Source organism: Pseudorca crassidens, chromosome 4, assembly GCF_039906515.1.
Source record: "Pseudorca crassidens isolate mPseCra1 chromosome 4, mPseCra1.hap1, whole genome shotgun sequence".
Taxonomy (NCBI): Eukaryota; Metazoa; Chordata; class Mammalia; order Artiodactyla; family Delphinidae; genus Pseudorca; species Pseudorca crassidens.
Genome location: NC_090299.1, coordinates 421,852 through 434,546, shown reverse-complemented (window position 1 = coordinate 434,546; position 12,695 = coordinate 421,852). Strand labels below are relative to the sequence as shown.

At 68.8% G+C, this 12,695-nt stretch overlaps 1 protein-coding gene across 7 annotated transcripts; it reads left to right on the top strand.

Annotated features, from left to right (window-relative positions):
* The first annotated feature begins 519 nt into the window (after positions 1-519).
* Positions 520-12,673, top strand: DGKQ (diacylglycerol kinase theta). Of its 7 annotated transcripts, none has more exons than XM_067734790.1 (23): positions 522-952; positions 2,747-2,826; positions 3,540-3,639; positions 4,108-4,147; positions 4,228-4,353; positions 4,672-4,859; positions 4,937-5,008; positions 5,108-5,208; positions 5,311-5,564; positions 5,651-5,741; positions 5,860-5,914; positions 6,041-6,102; positions 6,397-6,547; positions 6,982-7,020; positions 7,621-7,736; positions 9,122-9,273; positions 9,474-9,622; positions 9,717-9,895; positions 10,115-10,278; positions 10,367-10,513; positions 10,603-10,714; positions 10,796-10,948; positions 11,254-12,673. In XM_067734790.1, the coding sequence occupies exons 1-23, from the start codon at positions 655-657 to the stop codon at positions 11,353-11,355; spliced, it is 2,931 nt and encodes a 976-aa protein (XP_067590891.1). In that variant the 5' UTR covers positions 522-654; the 3' UTR covers positions 11,356-12,673. The 7 variants fall into 7 exon arrangements, with proteins under 7 accessions (XP_067590895.1, XP_067590896.1, XP_067590891.1 ...); XM_067734792.1 differs by having other exon boundaries at positions 4,062-4,147; positions 4,706-4,859; positions 11,163-11,300; XM_067734789.1 differs by having other exon boundaries at positions 523-952; positions 4,062-4,147; positions 4,706-4,859.
* The last annotated feature ends 22 nt before the right edge of the window (positions 12,674-12,695 follow it).

Below are 12,695 nucleotides of genomic sequence, written 5' to 3'. Positions count from 1 at the left end.
ACCGCCTTCCTCCTCCACCATGGACGCCCAGACTGGGGCCCAGAGGGCCTAGCTCCTCCCCGGACCTCACCCTGGGACCCCCCACCCCGAGACCGCAAACCCTTCCCCGGCCCTCTGACTCCAGACGGGGGCCCCCTAGGGCAGGGCCTGGCCTCCAGACCCCACTCTGGGGACCTGGGGCAGTGCCGCACGTTTGCCGGGTCGCCCTGAGCAGCCGCGAGCGGGATCCCGGTGCCGCGTGGGAGGCGTCCGTCTGCGCAGGCGCGTGCCCGGGCGCCGCAGGTGCAAACACCTCTCGCGTCGGTGTCTGCAGGTCGTGTGCCTGTCTCGTCCGGCCACCGGACCTCGTCGGGCCACCTGACCCACCCACCTGCCCGAAAGGCCGCGGAGCTCGGACCTCGGCCCACCCACTGCTCCGCAGGCCCGCCCCGCTCGTGCCCCGCCCCCATCCCGCAGGCCCCACCCCGCCCCCGCCCAAGGGCCGGGACCCCGCCCCAGACCCCGCCCCGCGGGTGCGCGCCTGCGCAGTGACGGCAGGCGCAGTCGGAAGCACGGCGAGGACCGCGGGGCACAGCTGGGGACGGCTGCCCCTCTTTCCCGCAGTGCTGACCCCGCAGTCGTCCTCCACTGGGGCTCGGGCCGCCCTGGCCGGGGATGGCGGCGGCGGCCGAGCCCGGGGCCCGCGCCTGGCTTGGCGGCGGCTCCCCGCGCCAGGGCAGCCCGACCTCCAGCCCGGAGCTGGGCGCCGGAAGCCGCTCGCGGTCGGGGCCGGGGTCCGGGCCGGGGTCGGGGCCGGGGTCCGGGCCAGGGTCGGGGCCGGAGCGGGCGGGCGCTAGGCCCCTGGGCCCCGCCGCGCCGGGTCACAGCTTCAGGAAGGTGACGCTCACCAAGCCCACCTTCTGCCACCTCTGCTCCGATTTCATCTGGGGGCTGGCCGGCATCCTGTGTGACGGTGAGCGCCCGCGACCCCATCGCAGATCCCAGTACCTGGGCCAGAACGGGCACCTCACCTCTGACCTCTGCACTTCCAGCAATGGCCTCCCCAGGATAGAGTCCCTTGCCCCTCGGGGCAGGAGTGTGCCAGGCCCAGACCTCTCCGTGGAGGTGATGAGGGCCAGCTCCTGCGGGCGTCTGGGGGCGTCCAGTGGCCGCGGCCCCTCCCCCAGGCCGGTGGAAAGATCTGCTCCCTAGGCGCCCTCACCTGGCTTGGGATCCAGTGGGGAAAGAACGTCGCGGCAGCGCAGGGCAGGTGCAGTGAGTGCGGATGAGGCCAGCGAACCCTGAGCAGGTGCAAGGGGCAGCAGTGCGGCCAGGCAGGGCTGGCCTGGGCCACTGGCTCCCCTGGGCTGGTGCTGGCCCATTCTCTCCTGGGTGCACACTGCTGCCCACAGGGCCTGAGTGCTGGCGCTGCCCAGGCTCAGACTCCCAGAGAGCTGGGCCAGGCCTGCCACCCCGAGTGTGACATGCCCCAACAGGGCTCACACGCCGCCGCCAAGCCGGCCTGGCGGGGTGAGGAGGCCCTCCCTCCTCTGGCTCCTGGGCAGCTGACACGTGTGCTGCCAGGGTCCGCTCTTCTAATCCTGCTCGCTTCCGCAGGGGACGGGGCGGGGAACCTCTGCCCTGCTCAGGGAGACGGGCCTTTGGCTCTGGGGACAGAGGGAGCATTCAGGCTAGAGCCTGCAGAGGAGACTGGGCGCCTCACACAGGATGCCTAATGCCAGGGCAAGTGGCAGGTCCCCCTCGCGGGTATGGCCTCCTGAAGGTGGGCACTAGGTCTGAGGGGCGAAGAAGCCCATGGAAGGGAAATGGGGGTGATGTGGAGGCCTTCACTGGGCAGCTGTGCGGACCTTCTCCCCAGCTCTGGAGAAGGAGCCGGTGACCTCAGCAAGCAGAGGGGCCTGACAAGGGCATGGGAGGAAGAGCCCCTTCTGCCAGGGAGCACCCAGCATGTGGGGGGAGCAGGGACTAGGTGCATGGGCCAGAGGAGGAAGCTGGGGGCCGCCTGCCCGCAGCCGAGCCAGGCTGGGTGCCCCCCCAGGATGTGTAGGGTGCCCTCTTGCTGCCCCCGTGGGCATTGAGAGCATAGCTCACCACTGTTGGAGCCTCTGGGCTGTACTCCCTGGGCCGGGGCAGGTGCAGCCCTCATTGGGCCAGCCACCCTGCCTGCCTCGGGGGGCTGGGGGGATCCTGGTCTATCACAGACTGGCTGTGGTCTGGGCAGGCACATCGTGTGTGGGAGGGGTAATTAGGGGTGTATGCAGTTGTGGGGAGTGAGGGAAGTGTGTCCCTGGTGAAGCTGGTATAGGGGGTAGGTAGAGGTGCAGGAGCTGGCCAAGTGCCCGCCTGCCCACCCACCCCCAGCAGAGACTTGAAAGAACTGGGCCTATGTGTGCGTGTGTGTATAGGGCGCTGGACGGGGGACTCTCGGGACCCCAGAACACACCGTCATCCAGGACGGTCAGAGCCACCAGGGCCCTGCTCCCCGCTCTGGGCTCTCTGGGGTGGGACAGAGGATCAGGTTGTCTCCATGCCCTCCCCCTACCCCTATGACAAGGGTTGGGGTCAGGAAGTTTTGGGAGGGTGGGCCCACCGTGATAGGCCATCTGCCCCGTCACAGAATGCTGACACCCTACCACACAGCCCTTGGCGGTCCCCCTGGCTGTGGCGTCCTCCCGCGTGCCAAGACCTGGGGTCTTTTGATTCCCGGGCAGGACGGGGGCAACTCACGGGGCTCTCATTCCCATAGTCTGCAACTTCATGTCCCACGAGAAGTGCCTGAAGCACGTGAAGACCCCGTGCGCGAGCGTGGCACCCAGCCTGGTCCGCGTGCGTATGGAGCATGGGCTACTGCACCTGCGGGGGGAGTGCGCAGAGGGGCAGGGAGACCAGCTTTTGTGGTGGGGAGTCAGGCCAGCATGTCGGATGGGGTGGGCAGTGGCCCAAGCACTGGGGGGCTGGGGTGGGAGTGTTCCCTTGTGCTGGTCTGGGTCCCTGAGCTGCAGACTGCATCCCTGCCTGTGAGCCCCTCCCAGGGCAGCAGCTGGGCGTCACTTCCCGATGGTTCTGACCCTGTCTTCTCCAGGGTCCCTGATACCCAGCACTGCCCCTCCTGCCTGTTGGTGGGCCTCCTCCACCTGTACTTTATCCGGGTGGCCTGAAGTGTATCACGGAGGGGAATAGGCCTGGGGGAGTGGCCAGCACCTGTGCAGCTGGATCAGGCCTGGGCAGGACCAGCCGGGGCCTGAGCTACAGTAGGGGTTGTCTGAGATCACGGCCCAGGCAGCCCTGAGTTGGTCGTGCACAGGGAATGGGGAGGTCAGCATGCAGGGCAGTCCCCGGCAGGACCCCTGGGAGCACCGAGGGGCTGAGAGGCACAGCATCCTGTTAATCGTGCTCGGGAGGACCGAGGGGTGTGTGGCGGTCAGGCAGGTGGCATGGGCTGGTGATGGGAGCTCCCTGGGACAGAGAGGAAGTGGGGCTTAGGGACCCGGTTGCCAGGCCTTAGGGCCCAGGCTGAGGCTGAGCTGTGCTCCTTCCAGGTCCCCGTGGCCCACTGCTTCGGCCCCCGGGGGCTCTACAAGCGCAGGTTCTGCGCCGTGTGCCGAAAGAGCCTGGAGGCGCCCGGGGTTCGCTGCGAAGGTACCGCCAGGAGCCTGCCTGGCTCCTCTGGGGTCTAACTCCCTTCTCACCAGGGACCTGGCCTTTGCTGCCCAGGGGCGCCCAGCCTTCCCCGCGGTCAGGCGGTAGCTCTAGCGTGGGGTTCGGGGGTTCTGGAGCTGTCCGCGCCGGGAGGCGGGGAAGCGGGGAGGCGGGTGCAGGGGACCGCAGGGGCGCAGGCTGCGTGTTGAGGTGGGCCCGGAGGGGAGAGGAGCGGAGAAGCTGGTCCCCATCCCGCCGAGGGAGGGGGGACTGCTCCTGTCTCGCACGTCGGACCCCAAAAGGTTAAAGAATGTGCGGTCAGGGGAGGGGCGGCCCCAGACAGGAGCAGAGAGGCCGGCGAGAAGGGGTCTGGCAGGGTCGGTGGGCAGCGGCGAGAGGCCCTAACCCTGCCCGTCCCCCAGTGTGTGAGCTGCACGTTCACCCCGACTGTGTGCCCTTCGCCTGCAGCGACTGCCGCCAGTGCCACCAGGACGGGCACCGGGACCACGTGAGTGCGCTGGGCCGGGGGCCGGAGGGCCGGGGAGGTGGGGGAGGCTCCGCGGAGCCTGCTGACAGGCCTCTCCGCAGGACACGCACCTCCACCACTGGCGCGAGGGAAATCTGCCCTCGGGCGCGCGCTGCGAGGTCTGCCGAAAGACTTGCTGCTCGTCCGACGTGCTGGCCGGCGTGCGCTGCGAGTGGTGCGGCGTCCAGGTGGGGCGGGGCGGAGGCCCTGGGGGCGGGGCGGGAGAGGCGCGGGTGCGCTTGAGGCGGGGGCGGGGGTCCTGGGGGCGGGGCGGGATGGATGTCGCGGCCAAGACCAGTGGGGCGGGCTGCATCGTCCAGTGGCAAAGCAGGTTGGGGGGCGGGGGTCCTGGGGACAGCTCGTTTGGATCGGGGTGTTTTCCGGCTTTTGGGGTGGGGGTTCGGTTGTGCAGGGGAGACTGAGGTTGGGGGTTGCGTGGGAGCTCAATGTGGCCCCCCGGGAAATCACTGAGGGCCGGCCTGGACCCAGGCCCTCTCCTGTACCAGGACCCCAGGCTCGAGCCCGTGCCCTCTCCCCCAGGCCCACTCGGTCTGCTCCGCGGCTCTCGCCCCCGAGTGCACTTTCGGGCGCCTGCGCACCATGGTCCTGCCGCCGGCGTGCGTGCGCCTGCTGTCCCGCAACTTCAGCAAGATGCACTGCTTTCGGATTTCCGAGAGCACGGCCCCTGAGCCCGGTGAGCAGGGCGGCGGGGAGCGGGCGTCTGGGGTGGGGGCCGGCCCTCGACTGAGGCCAACTGTGACCGTCCCGCAGGGGAGGGAGAAGACAGCGTGGACGGAAGCTCCCCCGCCGGCCCAGGGAGAGAGGTGATGACACTAGAGTCCAGTAAGTGCCCCTTAGCAGTGTCCAGCCCCGCATCCCATGCCCCGTTCCCCCATCCCGTGCCTCGTTCCACGGATTTGCACCCACTTCCCTGTGGCCCAGGCAAGCAGACTCTGAAGATCTTTGACGGCAACGACGCAGTGCAGCGAAACCACTTTCGTGCCATCACCGTCCCCCGCCTGGCCAAGAGTCAGGAGGTGCTGGTAAGAGGGACCCCGCAGCCGCCTTGCAGGCCCGTCCCTGGGGGGCTGCGGGGACCCAGCGTGGCCTGGCTCCGCTCACGCCCACCCCCACCCCCCTCCAAGGAGGTGGCGCTGCGGGCCTACTACATCACGGAGGACCCTCAGGGCTTCCAGCTGCAGGCGCTCCCTGCACCTGCTCTGGCTGGCAACACCGGGGCCTCAGGAAAGGCCTGGAGCGGTGGGACCACCGAGGAGGAGGGCAGTAGAGGCCCAGGGGCCCGAGACGCTCCCAGCATCACTCGTGTTCCCGAGGCCTGGATCATTCGCGCTCTGCCCCGCACCCAGGAGGTCCTGAAGATCTACCCTGCCTGGCTCAAGTGAGACCCAGGTCCCCGGTAGGGTCCGCGGAGGGAGGGAGGCGTGGGGGCTGTGTGACCCCAGCTCCTGAGCTTGTCCCCTGCAGGGTGGGTGTGGCCTACGTGTCCCTGCGTGTGACCCCGCAGAGCACTGCCCGGACTGTGGTGCTGGAGGTCCTCCCACTGCTCGGACGCCAGGTATGTGTGCTGGGCCCGCCCTGCCTGGCGTGGTGGCCCCGTGTGGGTCTTCGGGAGGCGGGGTGGGGGGGGCGTTAGGGTTGGTCCAGGCCTGATGCCCTGAACTCCACCCCAACAGGCCGAGGGGTTGAAGAGCTTCCAGCTGGTGGAGGTACTCATGGGCAGCAGGCAAGGTGAGCGGGCAGCCTGTCGTCAAAGCCCTGACCAGTCCTGCCCCCAGGCGCCGGCGGCCCAGGGCAGGTGCTTTTGGAGGTGGCCGCGGGGCCTGGGGCTAATAGTGGTGTCTCTCAACTCTGCAGTCCAGCGCACGGTGCTGGCGGACGAGGAGCCTTTGCTCGACCGGCTTCGTGAGATCCGGCAGGTCAGTGGGTGTGGACACTGGCCCCTGGGGAATGGCTGGCCTTTGGCCATGGCTTCTACCTTGTAGAGAGGGAGTCTGTCTGCCCTTAGGACACAAGGCCACGCTGGCGGGCAGCTAAGCATCCCGGCCAGCAGTGCCTCCCCTTCGCAAGTTCCCCGTGTGTCCTTTCTCTCCTCTCCTTTCCCATCTTGGCGGCCTTCAGCCTGGGGCGTCTTCCCTTCAGCCCCCTTGGTGGACGGGGGGTGGGGAGGCCCATCCCCTAGTGCTCTGCTCGGCGTTCCCCCCTCCCCGCAGACGTCCCTGCGGCAGATGAGCCAGACGCGGTTCTATGTGGCTGAGAGCAGAGTGGTGGCCCCGCGCGTCTCTCTGTTCGTGGGTGGCCTGCCCCCTGGCCGGTCCCCCCAGGAGTATAGCAGTCTGCTGGACGAGGCTGTGGCCAGCAAAGGTGCGACTGCCTGGGCTGGTCCGGGGCGCTTGGCCAGGTGGGGGCAGGGCGGGAGTCCTGAGAGCAGGTGTGCGGGCTGCCGGGCCGAGGCTGCGTCCCCCTGCTGCCCTGCTCCCCCCAAGCACTGGCTGAGCCTTTCCCGAGCTGGTTCCTGGCCCAGAGGGTCTCCGTCCTCACCTCTGGGGCCCAGACCCCATCACCTCCTCTGAGGAGGTTTCCTGCTCTGGGCCCTGGGGGGGTGCCCTGTGCCTGGAGTGGGGGAGGCGCTTCCTGGGAGAGCTGCGCTGTTGGGTGGTGTGAACTTATTCCTGGCCTGGGGGGCCGGGTGGGGCTGCCTGGGGTGGCAGCCCTGGGTCGGGGGCCTGGGGGGCAGGCCCCTGGCGTCTGACGGCAGCGTGCCGCCCCGTCCCCCCCCCCCGCCCCCATCTTTGCAGCTGGCCTGGTGTCCGTGAGCCACGTCTACTCCGCACAAGGTGAGCCCCCACGGGTTGTGGTCAGGTTGGGTCCGAGGTCACTCCCTGGAGTAGCTGGAGCAGTCTTGCCCTCTTGCTTCACCTTGTTTGGGGCCCGTGGGCCGGGGAGACGGTGCTGTTTCATTTCCTGGCTCACGGCCGCGATGCTTTTGCTAAAACGTGACTGAGGTGCAGAGAATGTTTTCTCCACAACCTCTTGTGCTCATGGGTTCCATCTTTTATGGCGGGAAACTTCAGATCTCCGCAGTGGGAGGACAGTACCGTGAGGCCCGTCTCCCCTCTGTGGGTCCATAGCAGTTACCAACGTCCTCCATGCCTCTCGCGGGTCCTGGGGGGGGGTGTGCGGGTCTGCTCCACCCTGCCTCCAGGTGGCCTTCTCTGGCCACCCAGCATCTCCTGTCTCTGGGCCCGGCTGTCCTTGGAGGCTTCCCCCAGGGGAGGGAGTCACGCACTGCGGGGACGCCTTGGGACGGGCTGGCCTGAGGTGGGCCGTGGCCAGAACTGGGGCCATTCGGCCGCGGGAGGAGGCGAGGCCCCAGCCCAGACACCGTGTGGGTGGCGGCAGGACAAGTAACCGAGCTCACGGCCCACCTGCCACAGGTGCCGTGGTGCTGGACGTGGCCTGCTTTGCGGAGGCCGAGCGGCTGTACATGCTGGTCAGGGACACGGCTGTGCACGGCCGGCCGCTGACTGCTCTGGTGCTCCCGGACGTGCTGGTGAGTGGCGCCGGGGCGGGGCCTGGGGCCATAGCTTCCACGGCCAGTTTGTCTAATACCCGGTCAGTTGGAGCAAAGTCCGGGTCTGTGTGCACGGCTGATTCACTCCGAGGGAGGGGCCCGAGGTCCGATGGAGAGAGGCCGGCACGCCACGTGACTGGCCCTGCAGCGGACACCTCTTCAGGGCTGGCCTGTGTTTGTGACTGTGTGTGCGGTCCTCGCAGGGTCGTGGGCCCTGGCCCCGCTTTTCCTGCCCTGGAGGCCTCTGCAGCCCTGCTCGCACCCTGGGCCTCCTCTGGCCAGTAGGTGATGCTCCCTGACCCTGGAGGCTGTCCCAAAGCCCCAGCAGTGCCCCAGACCCCGCCCTGCGCTGTGTGCCCTGGTAGTAGCTTCTGGTCCTTGGCCCTGCTGGCCCCCAAGGACCCCCCGTGGTGACCGGACCCCCAGTTCAGGCCGAGCAGGATTAGAGCAGAACGAGTTCAGGGTCTGTGACTGGGTGAGCCACGTCTGCAGGTTTCTGCCGCCCTGTCCTACCATCCAGACAAGGAGGCGGCCACTGCAGGTCAGGGTCCCCCTCCGCCGGCTCCACGGGCAGAGACGGGTGGGTGATGCCGACACGCACTTTCTCTCTCCCGGCAGCTGCCTGCCCTGGGCTGAGCAGGTAAGTGGTGACCGCAGGCAGCTCGGCCCGGTGGCTCACACGTCACCCCAGTGTGTCCTCGGCCTTGAGCCACGGCCGAGCCCGTGTGCGGCCGCTGCCCGCTGTGTCTGCGCCCGTTTGTCTCCTGTCACCCAGCAACCCCCGTCGCGGGGACCCCAGCCCCCGTCATCACCACGTGGGGACCCCTGCTCCCTGCCCACTCTTGCGGGCGCTGTTTCTGCCGTTGTGTTTGGGGGCGGGCTTTGTCCCGTGGCCCAGGGGAGGCCTGGGGCCGCCCTGCGAGCCAGGCTGCCCCTCCTGACTGCCGTGTGGGTGGGCGGGGGCCTGGCAGTGGGCTGGCTCTGAGAGGGGCAGGCGGGGTCCTGCGTGGGCTTCCAGCCTAGGCTTCTGGGCCATGTGGGTCTGGTGGCGGGCATGGTCTGAGGACACGTGGCGTGGCAGCTGTGGCATGGCCGATGTGCTCAGAGCTCCAGGCTGGCCAGTGCCTTCCCGCCCCACTGGCCAGGGGTCTGTGGGCGCCCCTTCTGTTGTGGGATGCAGCCCGAGCAGGCAGTGGTGAGGTGGGGTGGCCGCGTGTCCTTCCTCTGGAGGGGCCGGCCCCAGACTGGCTCAGGCAGGTGGGCTGAGGGGCAGGGGCCGCCACTGCCAGGCCGCGTGCTGGGGGAGGCCCGGCTCTGTCTCTGGGGGTCCGGCCAGCCCGCCCTAACGCAGTCCCATCCGTCAGCACCTGAAGCTGCCCCCACACTGCCGCCCCCTGCTGGTGTTTGTGAACCCCAGAAGCGGAGGCCTCAAGGGCCGCGACCTGCTCTGCAGTTTCCGGAAGCTGCTCAACCCCCACCAGGTCTTTGAGCTGACCAACGGGGGGCCGCTGCCCGGGTGAGCCTGCCAGAAGGGGTAGCTGCCCATGCCCGCCCCCCGGCCAGCAGGAACAGGTTGGGGTTCGGTGGGTCGGGACCCTTGAGGGCACCCTGGGTGGGGACGAGCTGTGGCTGCTTCTGCCCCGGGGGTGACCTCCTGTCCCTGCTTGTTCGCGGCCGTGGCCAGTGCCGGGACACGTCCTGTCTCCCTGCCGCCAGGTTCCACGTGTTCTCCCAGGTGCCCTGCTTCCGGGTGCTGGTGTGTGGCGGGGACGGCACCGTGGGCTGGGTGCTTGATGCCCTGGAGGAGATGCGGCACCGCCTGGCTTGCCCAGAGCCTGCCGTGGCCATCCTGCCCCTGGGCACAGGTGGGGTCAGCTGGCACGTTGGGGGATGGGGCCCCGGGCTTGGCGGGGCGAGGGGTGGGTGTGGAGAGTCAGCGTGTGTCTTGCCGCTGTCCAGGGAATGACCTTGGCCGGGTCCTCCGCTGGGGGGCGGGCTACAGTGGAGAGGACCCGTTCTCCGTGCTGGTGTCGGTGGACGAGGCGGACGCCGTGCTCGTGGACCGCTGGACCATCCTGCTGGACGCTCATGAGGCCGGCAGTGGGGAGAACAGCGTGGCAGACGCGGAGCCCCCCAAGGTACCGGTGTGCCCGGGCGGGGGTGTGGCACCCGGCTGGCGTCTCTCTACCACGTCTGTCCAGGTGTTCGTCCTTGTCCCAGCCACGCCTTGGCGTTGGCGCCAGCGCTGTCCCCTCGTGGACACGGGTGCCGGGCCTGGGGATGGCCGGCTCAGAACCTGAGTGTGGGGCAGTCACCGGACAGAGCAGCTCTGTGACAGGAGGCCGGACCCACCGCAGGGGCAGCGGGGAGCACATGGTGGGGGCCGACCGGGGCCAAGGGACAACGCGTCTTGTTCTCAGATCGTGCACATGAGTAACTACTGTGGGATTGGCATCGACGCAGAGCTAAGCCTGGACTTCCACCAGGCACGAGAGGAAGAGCCCGGCAAGTTCACGAGCAGGTGCCGCAGGGCAGGGGTGGGCGCGGGGCTGCCCTGGCGACCATGTACTTCCTGGGGGCTCGCCCCGTGACTGTAGGTCCCCCGCCAGGTTCCACAACAAGGGCGTGTACGTGCGGGCTGGGCTGCAGAAGATGAACCGCTCCCGCGGCCTGCACAGGGCCCTGCGGCTGCAGGCGGGGCGGCAGGAGGTGCAGCTGCCCAGCATCGAGGGGCTCATCTTCATCAACATCCCCAGGTGCCCGCACGCGGGGCGCCCGGGCTCCGGCCCCCCCCGGCCTCCCTCCGGCCTCCCTCTGACCTGTGTGCCCCTCCTTCTTGGTGCAGCTGGGGCTCGGGGGCCGACCTGTGGGGCTCCGAGAGTGACTCGAGATTCGAGAAGCCACGCATGGACGACGGGCTGCTGGAGGTGGTGGGGGTGACGGGCGTCGTGCACATGGTGAGCGCGGGGGCGGGGGACCGGGGGGCCGGGCTGCGGCGCTGCGGCCCTCTGAGCATGGCTCCCCCTCTCCCCCACCAGGGTCAGGTCCAGGGTGGGCTGCGCTCCGGCATCCGCATCGCCCAGGGGTCCTACTTCCGTGTCACCCTCCTCAAGGCCGCACCTGTGCAGGTGGACGGTGAGCCCTGGGTCCAGGCTCCTGGGCACATGATCATCTCGGCCGCAGGCCCGAAGGTACGCCCGGCGCGGGCTGGGCAGGGGGATCGCTGCCCGCAGGCCTCGGCTGCGCGGAGTGGCCGGCATGGCCTGGGCGCCCGGCGGTCCTGCTGCGGCTGGTTCTTCCCTGACGCGGGGAGGTCGTGAGGCTGGATGAGGCCGGCCAGCCCCTAGGGAGCCCCTCCCCACAAGCCGCGGTCACACCGCGCTCCGCTCTTTCCCCTTCTGTAAGATGGGCTGAGATGGCAGCGGCCGTCCTGGGACCCGGCACCAGGTGGCCTGCAGTGTTGCACAGCCCTCAGACCTTGCCTGTCTCGGGACAGGTCCACATGCTCAGGAAGGCCAAGCAGAAGCCCAGGAAGGCGGGGACCCCCAAGGATGTGCGAGCAGATGGGGCGCCTGCCCCTGAGGGGGACTCCAAGTAGAGGCGGCTCCTGGAGCAGCGCTCGCTGGTGGATGTACTCGCCCACAGCCCTGCCCTTGGGTGTTTCCCTCTTGTCCCGTCCCCGTGCCACACACAAGTGCTGGGTGGCCTTCGTCCCAGTGATGGGTGGGCACGGGGCTCTCTGGGGCCCGGGCCACTGTCCTGGAGGGCACACACTCCTCCCCAGGTCCCTCTGCCACCTCTGACCCCTTCAGCCAGGCAGTGCTGCACCTCACCTCATGCCCCTTGGGCTGGCCCCCTGGATGCTCCTACAGGGCAACTGGCTCTCTGGACCCTGGGGTTGCCCAGCACAGACACGGGACACCCTGGCCACTAGCTCTTTGGCCTCACCTCTCCACCGAGGGCTGTCCTGGGGGACGTGCCTCTCCAGGCCCGGGTGGTGTCTGGCCGGCCCAGTCGGAAGCTGGCTGGTGGCCCCGGAGTGACAGGGCTGGGATGGGAGGGCCCCGAGGAGGCCAGGTGGTGCCCAGGAGGTAGCAGGAGCCTGGCTGGGGGCCCAGAGGAAGTGCGGAGAGCGTGCGGAAGAGCGGGGGCGGCTTCAATCAGCAAGGCCGACGCGGCACATGACCATCGCGGCGCTCGGCCTCCCATTTGCCGACAGTCAGCACACGGGTGCCGTGCCCGCTGCTGGGCAGACGGGACTCGTATGATCTCCGTGCGTCTCCACGCGGAGACCTGGCGAAACAGGATGCAAACGTGGCTGTCTGGCGGGCCACTCGCAGAGCCCCTACCACAGAGCCCCAGAGTTTAGCCGGCCCAGAGTCTCGACCTGGTCCCCAGAAGAGCCCGACCCCAGCTGCCTGGGAGCCCCCAAAGCCCCAGAGAAGGGTCCACGAGCCCCTCTCCTGATGGCCTGGTCTCTTTGCCTTTGGCGCTGTCTTGCCGCTGGGCCCTCGCACCCTGGGTGGTGGCCTCACCCTGACATTCGGCCCCAACCTCGGACATGGCCTGCCCAGCCCCGTACCCGCCAAGCTCGTGCCAAAACTGTCCAGACACGTGCATCGGAACAGCCGTGGGTGGCGGCCCATCCTCGCCACGTGCCTCTGGTAGCCGCTGTGTGTCCCCAGGTCTGCGTCCCCGGGGATGGCATCAGCTTCTGCTTTGCGGGCCCCGTTGGTCAATGTGGACCGTCTTGTAAATTTTGGTTCAGGTGAACGTGTCCTCTGTGCGTGCGTGAGTGACTCTGTGTGCCCGGAGGGGCTGCGTGGGCTCTGCACCGCCCCCCTCTCATTTGTAACTTATCACCTAAAGGTGACCGTAATTTATATGTGGGACAAATACAGTCTGGGCGTCCTGTCCTGCTGCCGTGTCCTGCGTCTG